This window comes from Montipora foliosa, chromosome 11 (assembly GCF_036669935.1).
Source record: "Montipora foliosa isolate CH-2021 chromosome 11, ASM3666993v2, whole genome shotgun sequence".
Classification (NCBI taxonomy): domain Eukaryota; kingdom Metazoa; phylum Cnidaria; class Anthozoa; order Scleractinia; family Acroporidae; genus Montipora; species Montipora foliosa.
Genome location: NC_090879.1, coordinates 27,927,008 through 27,944,507, shown reverse-complemented (window position 1 = coordinate 27,944,507; position 17,500 = coordinate 27,927,008). Strand labels below are relative to the sequence as shown.

The 17,500-nt window shown below is 39.2% G+C and overlaps 1 protein-coding gene across 1 annotated transcript in view; it reads left to right on the top strand.

Annotated features, from left to right (window-relative positions):
- LOC137974725 (thrombospondin-1-like) overlaps positions 1 to 17,500 on the top strand; it is a 45,630-nt gene that overhangs the window by 5,481 nt on the left and 22,649 nt on the right. The window contains exons 5-13 of the mRNA XM_068821672.1: positions 4,504 to 4,645; positions 5,914 to 6,605; positions 6,956 to 7,063; positions 9,595 to 9,669; positions 11,638 to 11,783; positions 14,282 to 14,404; positions 15,128 to 15,230; positions 16,567 to 16,752; positions 17,296 to 17,421. Coding sequence (XP_068677773.1) covers positions 4,504 to 4,645; positions 5,914 to 6,605; positions 6,956 to 7,063; positions 9,595 to 9,669; positions 11,638 to 11,783; positions 14,282 to 14,404; positions 15,128 to 15,230; positions 16,567 to 16,752; positions 17,296 to 17,421 — 1,701 coding nt within the window. The remainder of the gene's footprint in view (positions 1 to 4,503; positions 4,646 to 5,913; positions 6,606 to 6,955; positions 7,064 to 9,594; positions 9,670 to 11,637; positions 11,784 to 14,281; positions 14,405 to 15,127; positions 15,231 to 16,566; positions 16,753 to 17,295; positions 17,422 to 17,500) is intronic.

The window sequence follows — 17,500 nt, the reverse complement described above, 5'->3', positions numbered from 1 at the left end:
AGTGACCTGTGTTTTAGACCCGCCAACATTTTATCCCTAAAATGTCTCTTTGTCATATATCACATTCTGTTGAGAGTGACTATAATATGTCTTATGGCAGGTCATTATATAGTACACTGTATACTATTGTCATTTCTATTCACAGTCATGGAGCCAAAAACTTCCTTTATTGACTGGAGGGCAGGTTGCAGGTGATTGTTTTACAATAAAGTTCTGAAACATAGTGTTATGGCCTAATACTAGAATTAGTAAAAGTTTGGATTGTTTCACAGGGATCCATATTCATTTTATATCGAAGTCGTCAGCCGGGCAAGTGCGCCTTACGGACGTATAGGAAATGGTCGATAAAATTACTTGTAACTTGAGCATTTGTGTTTACAAATTTTGACTTTGGAGTATTGTTATTTGCACCGTGGGAACCCGATTTACAGTGGTCCATATCTACCACGGCAAAATGTACTTGAATGCAGCTTACAAAGTTACCATTCAAAGACCCAAAGTTTGGATGCTGTTGTCTAGTGTCTTCCTTTTATATGCTATCAAGATTTTGTTTTTGCTGTTTGTAAGCTGAGCAGGTTCTGCTCTACTTGTTTTCCTTTTTGCCGGAGGTGGCAAAACACCTTGTAACTATCAGCTGAGACCACGAGTCACCCCTTGCTCTTTTCTAAATGACTTACTAACAACCATGCCAGCGGTGAGCTACATGAAAATTGAGCCTGCGATTGTTTCATGGAAAGTACTGCAGGGTCAAAGATGGCGCCAAAACTTGAGATTTCATTGCTGCAGAGCTCTCAAGTCTTACAGTTTCCAAAGAGTGAGATGCTTGCTGCAGATGGCATCAAAGGCACAAGTGTTCTGTGTTTCTTGTGCCAGAGGCGCCAAAAACTTCTAGGGGGGTCCGGGGGTATGCTCCCCTGGAAAGTTTTTGAAATTTGAACATCTCAAATTGCTGGAAACGCACCGTTTTGGTTTTTTCATACTGCTTGCTAAGAGAGCCCATTTTATTATGGTCAGCATGAGCTAACATATCGGCCTATACTTTGTATATTAACGGTGAAAGAGCTGAAGAAACGAAGAAATTGGTCGCACCCGAACAGATAGAGCATTGGCAGAAGTTCAGTGTCAGTGAGGTAATGAATTCAGAATTCATAAGCAATTCTGAGGCCCTGTTAGGGGGGTGCCCATGTCCTCCATCTGAATTTCACAGCTAGCTATGTCGCAATTTCGGAACATTCTTGTGTCGCCTGTTGGAATTTCATTAATAAATTTTAGCTCGTTGCCCCTCTGACAATCCCCATTCGCTGGAACGACGCCAACGGAACATACAGCCTCTATCTTTAGTAATTTTAAGCCCAGGGTTTTGAGACCTTTTTTAATGTTTAACCCTAATCAGACTACTTGGAATAGTTGTTGAAGTCAATGAAATTCCATCAGATAGTAAACTATACAAGTGCATAAAGGCCTAATCTGGCAAAACAATCGAGCTATAATAGCATTTCTACAATTCTGGTGGTGCAAGAGTCTAATGTTTCTTCCGACTTCAACTCTGATTTAGTTGTCAGACTGTGCTTTTCTGTAACTATAACAACACAGGAGGAAGGACATTATCGACCATTCATTATCCGCAAGGCATGCGTTTACAAAAGGTCTGTGAAAAATCATAGGTAGTAGAGGGGACTGGTTAGGAAACTCGGCAAACTTCAAAGGGTTGAACAATAGCGCGGTCTCTAATGATGAATAGACCCGTAACGTGACTCTGACCGTGGACAAGTTCGGCACTCCGACGACTCGCTTATGACTCTGATAGTGATGTATTTCAATAACTCGCTTACGATTTGGAACACCGATGGCTGGCATTTTGCATTCATGAAAAGATATTAATTAAAACATCACTCATCCAACGGACGACCTTTGGAGTTCTTATATTCGTCAGGACGGGTTTCAGCTATGGAGAAACAATGACCTGCAACCCTACCCTGCAACCTGCAGTGTACACCCTCCATTTATTGTCTTGATGTTGTTGTTTTTAAGAGTTAATCAGATATCGGAGGGTGTAAACTGGCTCGAAATAGGTTCTCTTTTCAAACAAATAAACATACCGTAGTTATTTGGTTATAAGGCGCACGGTTTTTTCAAGAAAAATCTGTCTTTGGGTGGCAAGTTAGTGCTAAAATTGGGGTGCGTCTTATAGCCAAGTATTTTCGCGAATCAAAATCTTAAGATCACAATTTGAGAAGAACTTGCAGTTTAAACAACACAAGAAAAGGACACTAGTTGTCTATTAAAAGAGAATAGTGCTTTTAGAGACCTTTATAACACTAAACTTCAAGAGAAAAGCAAACACACGGAAATTTGCATACGTCCTTAAGAACACGTGCTCAGTAACGTGATACCCGTGACAACGATACAATCGTTCGAACAAACTTGTTTTGAATATTCCAAGAATCGTGTTTGTCGCTCGCATGAAAAGTTTCTTCTCTGAACAAACAGTGCGGAGATAAAACATACCTTCTTCGTTCATCCAGGCTTTCTTGTGCACTGAAATTTGCATCCTTGGTGGCGTGTTGATATTCAGCTGTCGAACACCTTTGAATGACAGTTAATGACTTGCCGTGGGAGTTTTTGCGCTGTTCGCTTTCGCTTGAAGTCTGAAGTCTGAACTCTGACTATTTATTAAGTCGGAAGGTTCAAATAAACGTGTATGCGTTGTATGTTTATCATTTCAGGCTTTTGTTTTTACGTATATCATTAAATGCGTGCCTTTTTCACTCTGTTTACGTTAACAAAAAGAGTTCGCATGCTAATTGTGTAAGGATAATTGTTCTCAAATTCATCACATCCTTTTGATAACTCTCAATTTTTTGGTGCGTCTTATAACCGAGTATTTTCACGTAATTTTCAGTTTGAGAACTTAGCTTGATTAAACTGCTAAGTTTGGGGTGCGTCTTATAACCGAGTGCGCCTTATAACCGAATAACTACGGTATTCTGTTTTTAGATACAGTTAGGGTAATCGTATCAAGACAAAACTTGGCCAGGGTATTAACCCATCGACATCCAAACCGGCCGAAACCGGCCAGACTTAGTATTTTACTCTGTCTAACGGCAGACGATTTTACCCGTCAATGGGGAACCCCTGGGAGTCAATGGGTTAAGTATCCATCATAGATTTCTCATATCACATTTTCCTCCAAAATAACGTTACCACGGCAATGATATCGCAGCTGTCTGTCTAACACCAGACGATTTTACCCGTCAATGGGTTAAGTATCCATCATAGATTTCTCATATCACATTTTCCTCCAAAATAACGTTACCATGGCAATGATATATTGTCTTTTTTGAAAAAAATGGGACGGTGAAATCTTCCCATTCAGCGTTACCAGGTATTGTTAGCAATAATCTCTAAAATATTTAAAATTCAACAAAATCTGTAAAAAAAGTTTTTTTTGAAATGTTGCTAATTTCTTTTTTCACCTACAGACTTTTTTTAAATTTGAAAGACAAACGTTTTAAATTAATCTAAGCTAACATGCAGAAAATGAAAAAAATTCACCGTCCGGAAGCAGAGATATAAACGAGTAATGTTGCAAAATCAGGAAAAATGAGGATTTTCCAAGATCAGCATTTACGCATGCGTCACCAGCACATTCGAGTCCGCACGCGAGTGGAGCTTCAGGCCAACACAAACGGATTTAAGTGACCATTAAACCATTTCTTTAGAATTTTAGTAGTTTTCGTGAATAGGAGATATATTTATATTCCATATATATAAAGGAATTAGGAGAAAGGTGAGCGAAATTAGCGGTATGTTTTACCAGGTAATTTCTGGTGACCCATTTGAATCATGAGCTGATGCGAGCAGCTTACGAATTGCTTGTGTGGCTTACGTGTGCACGCTCAGCTGAAAACCCTCTTGAGCGTCGTAAAGTCGTACTGTACTCCCAGCAGTCAATGGGTTGATTAATCGGGGCATAGTTTTTGAGTGGATATAAAGGTTTTTAACCCATTGACTCCTGAATTGCCTTCCATTGATGAGTAAAATTGTATGGAGTTGGACACTCCCACTCTCACTCCTAGTGGTCAATGGGTTAAGCCTGCCACACCGGCGTTGCTAAAACGAGGGTAAGGGTAAGACCAAGGGTCACAGTAAGGGTAAGGATACGAATACAGAAAGTATCCTAAAAATGCATAAAAGCTAACCTTAAACTTTTGTTTAGGCCTAATTAGGCCTAAGGTTAGCTTCGTTTTATGCATGTTTAGGATACCTTTTGTATTTGTATCCTTACCCTTACCCTGACCCTTGGTCTTACCCTTACCCTCGTTTTAGAAACGCCACTGCCACATTTGAGTAGGGTAAAAACAAGTATTTGAAAAATATTTTCTCTCAGCCTTTTCTTCCAGCTGGTTTAGGATACTCTTGCCTTTGATTATTGCTAATGAAAGAGATTCAGGTACATATAACTGTATCAAAGGAAAACATATTGGAACCTTTTCAACATAGGCGCCAATTTTTGGAGAGTTTTACAACTGCACTGGAACAAAATACGAAGATACTTGTGAGGTGAAATGTCGTCAATACTTCAACAAAACTGTTTCCAACATAAAGTGTGGTTCAGATGGGAGATGGAATAAACTGTTTGGAGGTGGGTTTTAATATTGTGCCCCTGTCGCTGTCAAATTGAAATCAATAAGGAACATCCTCATAAACATCCCATTTTTTTAAACTTAAGGAAATAGATCATATAGGCTCTGCACAATTGTAGCTGTAAATAATCATGGCCCAAACATTTTTTTCAATTTGGTTAAACATTCAAATTTCTGTCGTCTTATGAAAAATGAGAAATTGAGGACAAACGCTTATGACTGAGTGGGTGAGAGGCAAAGATATAATATTGATGAGAGCCACAAAATGCAATACAAGTCAGAAATTCACTGAAAAATATGTTTTTTGTTATCAAATGTACAACCATTCAACTTACAAGCTCAGTCATGGAAGAAAAAAACTGACAGTTTTGCGATCCTTGAGTAACTTCTGCAGTGAATGAAATTATTGTTGTCTCAAGGAGAAACAGCAAAATGCAATTTGTTTTTATGTGGGGATGTGTGTGTCTTGAAAATGAAATATATTTTGGTTAGGTGCAACAAAAAAAATATTGATGAGCCTTTAAATTCACAAAAGTCAACTTTCTTGCATTTTTGAAGCTACAACAAGTTGCAAAAATAGTGGAGACACTTCACCTTCTTGGTACGGAGTCTTCTGTTAGCAATGATAAGTGCAAACACTCGAAAATCGATGTTACCGTATGTCAATAATTAATATCCTTTCGTGTTTGGTACAATGTGCTTTGCACTTTGCGTGCAAACTTCTTAAATGTTTCAGAGCTTATACGATATTTAATGATTGTTTCTTTAGTTCCTGCTTTTCTACGTTGAAATGATTCCCTTAGGATTCAAATCCGGACTTGCAAAATTATTGAAATCAATCAGACAACAAGTTGCAAAAATAGTGGAGACACTTCACCTTCTTGGGGCGTTATTAATTTCCCTATTATCTCTCACACTGCTGGCCCCCTGCCCCCCTTATCAGTGTTGCTAGCAAGACAAAAAAATATTGGGAACTTAAGCAGTCAACATTGAAAGGGGGAGAGGGGAGAGGAAGTGGGAAGGGTTTAAATACTAGATACGGCAGGCATTGGAAGCTAGAAAAGGTGTTTTTTAATGAAAGTGTCTCAACAATTTTGCAACTTGTTGTAGCTAGTATATTGAGTAGACCTTGACTAAGAAGATACTCAAGTCACAGTATAAGCAGTCTTGTCAATATTCTGATACTCTTGGACAGCTTAATTTTAAATCTGAAGTACAAAGCTATGGCAACTGTAAGTAAACCAACTCTCATTTTTTTCCCCTGCAGTTTGCATTGCAGCCGACCCTTGCATCTTGTGCAATAAGGTGAATGGCTCATGCATCCAGTTGCTACATAATTCAAATGCTTTCTGCCAGTGCAAACTGGGCTTTGCTGGAAATGGTGAACAGTGTGGGAAAGATTCTGACTTGGATGGCTTTCCTGACCAGGCATTGTCTTGTTTTGAACAACACTGCAAAATTGACAACTGCCCATCCATCCCAAACAGTGGACAAGAAGATAACGATGGGGATAATCTCGGCAATGTTTGCGATGTCGATGACGACAATGACAACGTTACTGATACCAAGGACAATTGCAAGTTTAAAGTGAATCTTGGCCAGGAAGACAATGACACAGATGGTATCGGAGATGAGTGTGATAACTGTGTCGATGTTGCAAACGTAGATCAGAGAGACAGTGATGGTGACGGCGTTGGAGATGCTTGTGATCCAGATTTGGACAATGACGGAGTGGAAAAAGAGGATAATTGTCCTCTGGTCTACAACCCAGGCCAGGAGGATGTTGATAACGATGGTGTTGGAGACGCATGTGATAACTGTATAAACGTTTCAAATGCTCAACAGATGGATATTAATGAGAATCTTATTGGTGACCGTTGTGACGAAAATGCAGATGAAGATCAAGATGGTGTGGGTGATAGTACAGACAACTGCAAAGCCATACCCAATGGAGATCAAGTAAGCTTTCTTGTCGGATCTTTGCTAAAGTAGTGACACAAGATCTTTCCTTGACAGTGATCTGTGACAGTTTCACTGAGGGCAAATGTGGTTCCGGTACTCCTAAGTAGAACTTAAAACATTGACTTTTTTGGTGAGCAAACCTTCAAGTTTTGGATCATTATTACACTGCTGGATACAACTTAAAGGTTGACACATTATAGACTTAACGGGTTTATTGTACTAAAGGAAATTTGGGGCCACAGGGCCTGACCACTACAAACAGGTCGCTGTTTTGCGACTGTTTTCTGTAAAATGTAGGGAATGAAGGAATTACTCCTTATCTTAAAAATTTCAATATTTGTCTCCAGCTCGATACTGAAAATGACAAGCTTGGAGACAGCTGCGACAGTGATAAAGATGGAGATGGCATTTTGAATTCAGAAGACAACTGCCCTCTTGTAGCAAACACAAATCAGGTGAGCTCCAAATTTGGGGCCGACACGCAGCTCGCGGAATGACTCTCAGGATTGGTTCAGAAAACAACAGACACAAAGAATGATACAAAAGAAACAATGGACCCTAATCCTAAAAACAATAGAGCTGCATCCTAAAGGATCCAATGAAATTAGAGGTTGTAAAGAGCTGCATCCTGACTGAAAATTTCACACTGATTTTCAACAGTTTATTATTAATTTTGGCTATTTATCATTCGTCCCTCCCAGCCTCCCTTCCTTTCTTCCTTCGTCGTTCTTTCCTTCCTTGCTTCTCTCCTTCACTCCTTCCTTCCTTCCCTCTCTTTCTTTCACTGTTTCCCTGACAGGATCTGAGTCAGCCTCATCATCTGAAAATGCATAGACTTGTACTCTTATGTAATCATGATTATGGTTATCAAAGCAAAGGCAGGAGCAGGAAAAAAGACCCAACCAAAGACCACTAGTGTTGGCTTGAGAAACACTAAGAAACTTATAGCAGATACATGCAAAAAATGGACCTCAGTGCAAAAAAAAAAAAAAAGATTACTGTCCTCTTTCAATTCTGCAGTAAAATAAGAGGTTATAAGAAAACTCATTGTTTTCTAGAGTGTTGTCCCAGTCATGACTTGAAAGTAAGACCTATGTTATGGTTCAATTATATGTTTGGTTAAAAATTTTTTAAACAAGTTCCATTTTTGATTTTTCTTTTGTTTCAGATTATGGTTATGAATATTAGACAAAGAAAAATCAAATTTGAACCACAACAGTCCTTCCTGAGCAGAGATGGGTCATAATTTGTACATTTGACAAACAAATTTGTCAAAACGAATAATCTGCCTTAACTTCATGTGGAAGATTTGATTTGATAAGTTAACGGTCTCTGTGCACCCAGCAAGACTAAACCCGGGCTACACTTTTTAACATAGTTAGAAAAACACGTCCCAACATTGTTGTAAGAACGCTTCTAACAATGTTGGATACGCATAACATTGTTGGAAACATGTCACTTTTGTTGCAATATAACCTTATGATGGTGTATGTTTTGTTTGTGTTTTGGAGACTGGGCCCTTAACCCTGATTGGTCTTTGCAATACAACATTGTTGAAAGGGCAGCTACACTTCAACATTTGTTGTATGTTGGAGAAAATGCATGCTACACATTCTAACATTGTTGATCCAACAAATGTTTTGTAACAATGTTTGAATGTGTAGCCAGAGCTTAAGTTGTCACTGAAGTAAATTTATCTATTTGAAGTGTGGGTTCTTGACGAAAGGTAGAAAATTAGTGACCCTTGCACTTAACTGGACAATTTAAACACACTTCAAATATATACCTGGTACATTTATTTCATATTTCTTCAGTCCTTTCACGGGAACATGTGAACCCAACAAATTGACTGGCTCCCAGTTGAGTGGCCTCATAGCTCAGTTTATAGTCAGTATTTGGGTATCACAGAGGTCATTGGTTTGAGTCCCATTGAAGCAGACTGAATGTTTCAGGTGTCTATTAGACAGTTGCTTACATTGTCCAGATAAGTGCGCGGATTGAGTGTTAAGTATTTATGAGTCAATGAGTCATGAGTCAATGAGTCAACGCGTTAGTGCAGTTAATTAAACCATAAAATTTCAGAGATTGCTTAGGCCTAATCACTGAAACGAGGGCTTAGGCTTAATCAACAAATTATTGCTATATTGACTGTGAGTCTCATTGACTCATTTGACTCATAAAACATGCGTTCTCGCGGGGATTACTTCTGTCTTTCATGAGTTGTTATTATCATCCTTTGAGACTTTCACTCTGACCAGGTAAGGCCAATGGAGGGGTTACCAATCCTGATTGTGACATCCACCTAACCAGCTGGCATAATGACAATATCCCCAAGGTCATCTCACCATTGTGCCAGCCCTCCTCCTGAGTGAGCAGGTTTTCTTGGCATTTGTGGTCTGTGCTATTTTCCGGCAAACATTGATCAGCAGGGGCAGTGATGCCTAAAAACTTTTAAGGCTTTTCCCCAAGGTCATCTTGCATTTCTGTTCTACCTGTGTAACATCATCATTATCTGGTCGAGCTAGCTCAGACGTGTGGCCTATCACGCCATCCACCCCGATCTTGCATCAAGGTTGGAAGATCTTCAGGTAGACATCCAGGGTCTCTGCATAGTAGTAGCTGGTCGACCAATTCAGTTTTGGCCATGGTGAGGAGTCCAGAGCAAGAGGTCACAGTTTGCAAGTTCTTGCTTCATTCCCCAGCAATTTCCAGCAAAGTGTATTCTTCACTTACGTAAAATAGTTGAAATCACAGGTCCATGGGTCTATAGAGCTGTGATTTGGTGGGATTTTGTCTCTATGAGATGTTCAGAACAGCTGTACAAGCATCCGAGTGTACACTAGGTACATCAAGGTTTTCCAAAATGACCATAAAATGATACCTCTGTAACAATCAGAGATTATTGAAACATTCCCTGTATTAGACTTTGCAAAGCATGTCATGGGCAAGGAAGGCATTTGCTAACGCTGTGTTCTACCTCATGCAGGCTGACGCTGATGGTGATGGCATTGGTGATGTCTGTGTTGGTGATACTGATAGTGATTTCACCTTTGATTATCAGGTATCCTTTTTTCTTTCTTGCCAAACCACTGGTTAAAACTGTGCTGGTATAATCTTGTCAATTGAAACACCACAAAAACTTCAATGGACCACCCATCTTACTCGGCAGGTACAAAAGACAGGTCACAACTCACAGCTAGGTCACTGTTTGCCAATACAGAAAGAATCCTAAATATTCATTTAAGCCAACCTAATAGACCTAATGTTAGCATTCGAAAACGGTTAGGGTTGTTTCTGTATCGATAAAAAGGTGACCTGCTTGTCACCTGTGACCTGTATTTTGTACCTGCCCCTTCTTACAAGATAAAATATAGGTTCCTGCAGCCATGTTTCCAGGAGAGGGAGAGAGAGAGAGAGAGAGAGAGAGAGAGAGAGAGAGAGAGAGAGAGAGAGAGAGAGAGAGTCAGAACACTACATTTCCTTTACAAACATATAATCCCGGGCATATAATTAGGTCCAGTTTGAAGTGTTTTATTTCCACTGTGCACTGGCGGCAGTACACATCTGTAAAAGTTGCTCAAGACTTTGAGGTCTTCCTAGCTGTGTAGATATAAGGACCATAAACCCAGTAGTGTTCACAGATTCTTTGCAAAGAGTTTGTACAATGTGTGAGCCAGTGAGCCGTGTGAGTCAATGTGCAAGCCATGCGAGTAAACTCGCAATTATTGGAAGCTAACTTTTTAAAAATCGGTCGTAGCTCACAGTTATTGAAAGCTAACCATTTTTAAATGGGTGCTTAATTGACTTAAACACTGTTCATCAGCAGTATTTGAAATGGGTGTTATAGACTTATATGCGAGTCAACATGCATGATTCACATGGCTCGCAGTTTGTCAAGACCCCTTTGTAGAATAATGAACTCCATTTAAGTGTCAAGTATATTTAGAATTGGGGCACCAATTGGGACACTGCGCAGAAATCAAATCAACTCATATCAAGAGGAGAGGGGAAAATCCCGGGGTGGGGGGACTCCCATATAAAAAGGACGGGGCTACTCATTGAAAATTTTGAAAAGAACCCCTAAGAGGTACCAAGATCCTGTCTTGTGGGCATGGCATGAAATTTTTTTGCCCTTAAGAGGTACCAAATTCTGGGTTTTAATTAGACAAAATTAAAAATTAGTTAATTGTCGAATGTCTCCTGTCATAATTATTTGGCTCATTACCCTAAAAGGTACCACTAAAGCTCCCTCTTTCGGACCTTTTAAGGCTGAACACCCTAAGAGGTACCAAAACTGCTTTTTTAACCCCTAAAAGGTATGACAAGCACCCCCGTCCTTTTTATATGGGATTTCCCCCCTTCCCCAGGGGAAGGGACCTCTTAGGGCAGAACGTAGAAGCAACAAACTCGAGTGACGTGTGAAGTCTCATTGGAATCAAACCCGGGCCACATTGGTGGGAGGCGAGTGCTCTCACCACTGTGCCAGCCCTCCTCCTGAGTGAGCAGGTTTTCGCGGCATTGTGGTCTGTGCTATTTTCTGGCAAGCACTGATCAGCAGGAGCAGTGATGCCTAAAAACTTTAAGGCTTTTGGTGTGAAAAGCCACCTAGGTGGGCTTTGTTTGGTGCTGGAACATTTAAATGTAGATGTTCAGCTGATGCCATCATATCAGTTATTGGACTATGATATTAAGGTACATGTTTAACATACAATTAAATGATTATAAGCATTTTCAAACAACATTAAACCATTATAGAAAGGCTCCAATGGGGACATTCACACCTCAAACGCCCTAGGGCACATCCCATTGACGAGTAAAATCATTTGGCGTTAGACAGAGTAAAATCTTCTGGCGTTTGACAGAGTAAAATCTATTGGCGTTAGACAGGGTAAAATCCATCAAGTGTCACTCTCAGGGGTCAATGGGGTAATGAAGTTTGAGTTTTAAGTGTGAAAGAAACTGCTACTGACATGCTGAAGTTTGTTTTCAAATCATCCATCACTGATCTGACTTACTTTTTGCTGTGCAGGATGACTATCCAGTGAACAGATTCTTGAACCAAACTGACTTTAGTCTGTATCAGGAAGTCATTTTAGATGGTGTCGGGAAAGCACAAGTACCTCCAAAATGGAATGTTTTCGATGAGGGGCTAGAAATTGTGCAAACTGCAAATGGGTAAGTGCTTTCTACTTACATAATTCAAAGTCCTTTTTCAATAATTATATTAACTTCTGAACCATCACCCACTGATAAGTAAAATTGTCCAGACAGAGTAAAATCTAACAAGTCTCAATCCTAGTTCTGAGTGAATGGGTTATAAAGGGGAGCCGGAGTGGTGCACTGGCAGGGAAGCATTTACCTTTCAGTATTGTGGCTTGGATCGATTCTGGCCAAATGTGGGTAAAATTAACCCATGGAAACCCAGGAGTGACACTTAAGAGATGATTTTACTTGTCAGTGGGGATTTGGGGGGGGGGGGGGGGATGTTGGCATTCAGGGGCCAATTGGTGCTACTATGACTAAAAAAAATCAATTCTTATTTTCCTTTGGATTTACAAACTATATAATGTAATTTATGTTAACTAAACACCAAGTCTCCCATGTTTTAAGCCTTGCCAGGCAAGCCATGCGAATTTCGCATTTTAGTCTATAGTAAGCACCCATTTCAAATAGTGCTGATAAACAGTAATTAAGGACGTTCGCACGAAAATTTTTCAACATTGATTTTTTTCCGAAACTTTTACCACTGTAAGATGATGAGTTAGTTATGTCAGAAATGTAAAAAAAATGGGGGGTCACCGACTTCGTTTTCGATAGAACATGCCCGGTAAAGCACCCAAAATGTGACAAAATCGGGCTGCGTTAGCGAATAAGACCAGTGTCTGTAAACCCAAATATATTGCAATTAAATCTTTGAAGTGAAATCTTCTCTGCCAAATATTGTTTAAGTTGACTTATTAAGTGAATTTAGTCAACTGGTGAGGTTCCTTAAAGATCAAGTTCGCATTTAGCGACCACAGTTTCACGCGCCTTGCCACCGCAAGATAGCAGGATTTGATGTCCCGTGAGCAGAAATCTTGAATTTTTTTTAACTTCCCACATTGATTTTTTGTTCATTTTTGGACAACATGGAGATAATTGTAAATAAAATCCGTTTCTGGAAAGAAAAATTGAGGTCACCCAACGTCCAAGACCGTTAAATCCATGCAAAGCTATAGCAATGGCCTTTTGCCCTACCATTTCTCATTTTATTACTTAGCGCGCGCGCTCGTGTATGACGTGGTGTGTGCATTTGCGTGCGCAGTAAGGATGTGCAGAAACAATTGGCGCGAACGTCCTTAAGTCTAAGCACCCATTTTAAAACGATTAGCTTTCAATAACTGTGTGACTCCCATGTTGACTCGAATGGCTCGCCATGTTGGCTCGCATGACTTGCAGCCATGGCTCACATGACTCGCCAGCTCACACATTGTCCTAACTCTCTAAAATTTGCTGAGATGTTTTTGTGGGTACTCCAATTTTACGCTCTTGTAAAGGAATCAAGGGTTAATAACCTTTTTCCTCTTAAGAGTGACACTTAAAGACTTTTACTCTGTTTAATGCCAGACTGGTTTACTCGTCAATGGCGACCACGTTAGGGCTGAAAGGGCTCTTTCACTGCTGACTTTTCTACTGTCTGTACACCCCATAACTGCTGCATTTTTTCTGCAATGTTAGACACCAAACAAAACCACTCTCAAAGAATAAACTATAACTTTGGTTCTTCTGACACTGCTACGATAATATTTACAGGACCAATATTATACATGAAAAACTTACTCGATTCTGATTGGCTGAGAGCATTGCAATACAAGTGTAACACAGTGCAAAAAAGTGTAATACCAGTGCAAATTACACGTTGAAATTCTGGATTATGATTGGCTAATAAACAATAGGGTTTGCTCAGAACCAATCAAAATCTTTTGCCTTCAAATCAAGCATGCGCCCTGAATGGCACAATTTATGACGCAATTTTTCTCTGATTCTGTCACTCAGATACGCGTGTGTTAAGTTTCTTCTGCTTAACCAACTCGAAGTTTTTCATGTATATTATTAATAAGTAATCACATGATTTTTCTCTTGCAAATTTGGAATAAATGAGTACTTGTAGATTTTTTAAAAGACAAATTGCTTTCGCGCTATGGGCTCGTGCTTATTTATTCCAAATTGCACTCAAAATCATGTGATTACCTAATAGTACGGATGATATAAAATCAAAAATTTGACATTGTTTGAGCTGTCTTAATTTATGTGAAAGCATGGCCTATCTATCTTAACTAAATAAAGAAATACAGTAAACACCCATTTCACAAGTTCATGTCTATGCCAATGACAAGGAAGGAAACATGTCTTGAATCACTTGGTTTTCTTTAGAACTATCATCCAAAAATGGCATAACTAGTCAAACTACTGTTGTCCTGTAGGGTATGAGAAAGAATTCTATTGCATGCATGCCCCTATAGGAAAAAAACAGCACTTTGGGGACACTTTAATTTCTCGTGTCAAGTATTCTCAACATTCGCACTGGGAGTCATGCAGTCCTATCGTGTAGAGTCCTCTCGACAGCAGTAGTGAAAGAGTTAAATTAATAATAATTATTAAAACTGATTTTTTTATTTGTGGTTGTTTTTCAGCAACCCAGGCCTGTTGATAAGCTACACAAAATTTGGACATGTTGACTACAGTGGAACATTCTTTATATCTGATAATACAGATGATGATTTTGCTGGCATTGTTTTTGGTTACCAGAGCAACAGGTAATTAGGCCGGGTGTACATTTTCAACAAGATATTGTAAAAAGGGCTATAAGGAAGTGATCCTCAATGAAAAGTTGAGAGTATTATCAGAGTAAAGTTCGTCTATTGTCGGTGAATAATTAATATTATAAATTGTAGATGCATCTAAGTGCATGGACATGTTTGCTTCAAATGTTTAGCTAGCCAATATTGAAAGTATAACAGACTGTAAGTATTTCGTTAAATTTCCTTATGTTTCAACTGAAGCTCAAATTTTGACAGGACTTAAGAATTCATTGGAAGGAAGACCACATGGCTATTTAAAAGTGCCGAGTCAGAGAAGTCGTGTCTAGAACACAGGTCTCGGGTCACAGGTCAACACTGGAAGTCCCTGCTCTGCTGATGAACAAACTAAGTCAGAAGTTTTCCCTGGAGCTGAAGCAACATTTTTGAAGTGTGATTAGGGCTAGGAGACGCGTTTGGTGTTGTTTATTCATCTGTAGCACAGTGAATTGTCCACTGACCTGTGACCTGTGTTTTAGACTCGCCGAGTCAGAAAACTGACCATGGAGCTGAGGGAAAAGTGCAAGCTGGCTGTCAGGATAATCCGTGACTATTGGTACAATATCAAACTGGTTTAAAGGGAAGCACCCAAATCACTTGCTTGGCTGCAGCTTGACGAGTTTTACTGGGGAAAAGCATTTTAGGAAATTAGTTCTTTCAATTCTTTTCTTCTTTGGGCAGGAAATTTTATGTGTGTTCGTGGAAGAGACTGACCCAGTCATACAATCTAGATGCCAATGCACCTTACCCAAGATCAGTTGGAAGGAAAGGAATCAACCTTATGGTATGTCAACACAGTGCATCACCTGACTCGAGATGATGTACATATAGCTACCATCCCCTTAGCTTTAATTTCAATTATAACAAAATTTAGGGGTGGCGAATGGTTGATCAAAAACTCTGGGTCTCGCAAAATTTTAGTCGAATTTCACGGGTCTCGCAGTCTCGTTTTTTGAGCGGTTATCTGCGTCTCGCAATCTTGTTTTTTATATGAAGGTGTCAAACACTTTGAAGTCTCAGTCTCGCAATCTAAAAAGTCAAAATGCTTCGGGCTCGCAAAGAAAAACGCTGGTCTCGCCGTCTCGCAAAGTCTCGCATTTACCATTCGCCACCCCTAAATTTGGAAGGCTGCACTTTTTAGCCTTATCAAACCAATTTTTACATCTAAATTCTTGTGCCCTCATTGGCTAATTTTTATCATCAATGAGAGTAGACAGATAATTCTAATTTATGTGAAAATCTGTGCAACGGTCAACTTTTTAACGAATGAAATTTTATGACTATTGTAAGTAGCCAATCAGAAAGTGAGAAAAGCTATTGACAAAAGGTTCGCATCATTATTTGAATAAAGTTCATGCTCATACCTGTTTACTGCATCTTTTCCTCTCATTTTAACCTGGCAATTAACCATTTTGGGGTTTTGTTATTAATAATAATAATTATTGTAAAAAACAAATAATTATTTTACAATGGAATTATGCAATTTACCATCAATAAGAGGACAGACGCATTAAAAAATGACGTCAATTTGTTAAATTGATGTTAAAGATTGTTATTAATAATTATTGTTATTTTTAATTGTAAAGGATACTTCAATGCATACTTTGTGGTAGCTTAATTAGCCTGACATATGGAGGTGTCGGCCCTTCTGAGTGACTTATCAAACACCTTTCGGTATACATGTACATGTAGCAAACTCATGAAACACCTCGTTTCAAGTCCCTCTAGCATTCAAATGATGGTGGCAATCTATCCTTATAATTATCTCATAAGGTTCCCAATAATTGCATAACATGCCAAAAAACAATTTTAAATAATTTAAAAGTGTTTTTTAAGGATGTGTTACCCTCGTTAAATAAAGTATTGCATTGTGTTGTATACTTCAATGCATACTTTCTTGGCTAGCCCTAAAATAACTGATGGGTTGATTACTTGCCAAAAGGTCTTTGATAGAGTGCCTTGGCAAGGAGGAAACATTATAATAATGCAAGTGATGAAAGTAAAGATTGTAAATTTAAAGATTGTTATTTTTAAAAAATAACATTTTCATTGTGTGTGAATTATGAATCATTCCATCCGGGTTAACTTTATTTATAAATCATTTGATTTAATTGCCCCAGGCTATTGAATCACATTCAGGTCCTGGTATAAGCCTTAGAGATGCCCTGTGGGAGACAGGAAACACCATCAATCAGTCACATGTCCTGTGGTATGACCCTAAACCTCAGTGGGTTACTAATGTGGCTTATCGCTGGAGGCTCTTGCATGATCCAGACTCTGGGCGAATTCGTGTGCGTTGGTATCAGGTAATTTAATGTGGAAATTATGTTGATCAGTGACTTGTTCAATGTACACTGTTACCAGCATCCAGTGGTGGCTCAGTTGGTTAAGCATGATCAGGCTTTCATGCAAATCAGATCAGGAGTTCACAACCCCAGTCAGACCAACACCCAGGGTCTTAAAAACAACTGAGCAGAACATATACTGCCTTTGTAATTTAATCTGCAAATCATTAGACTTTCAAGTCTTCTCAGACAAGGACTATAAACCATAGGCCCTTTTCGCAACCCTTAATTCCTGTCAATCAACAGTGTGGGATGTTAAAGAACCCACAGACTGTTCATGCATGAACGGGGGAGACTGGTATAGTGGTCTCAGTATCCTCCTTTCACATTCATGCGTGGGTTTGGTGGGTGGATGAGATCAAATCCAGACTGATAGTGGCAGTTTCAAGAATAAAGAGCACAGCGCTCCTTTATATGAATATTATGGTTTTGTTAGTGAAGGGATTAGTTACTTTATTCATCCAAACACAGTTATTAAATTATGCTGGCCTAATTTTCTTACAGGGGAGCAAACTTTTGTCAGACTCTGGGAACTTAATCGACAAGAGGTACAGAGGAGGTCGGCTTGGCATGTATGTCTTTTCACAGAAAAAAGTTCACTACTCTGCCTTGGTGGCACGCTCTCCTGAGGTAGCTACATTTAAATTAATTTTGTAGTCAAATGTTAGCTTCTGTATCAAAAAAAGGCTTTTCAAACAGGGGCTAAAGT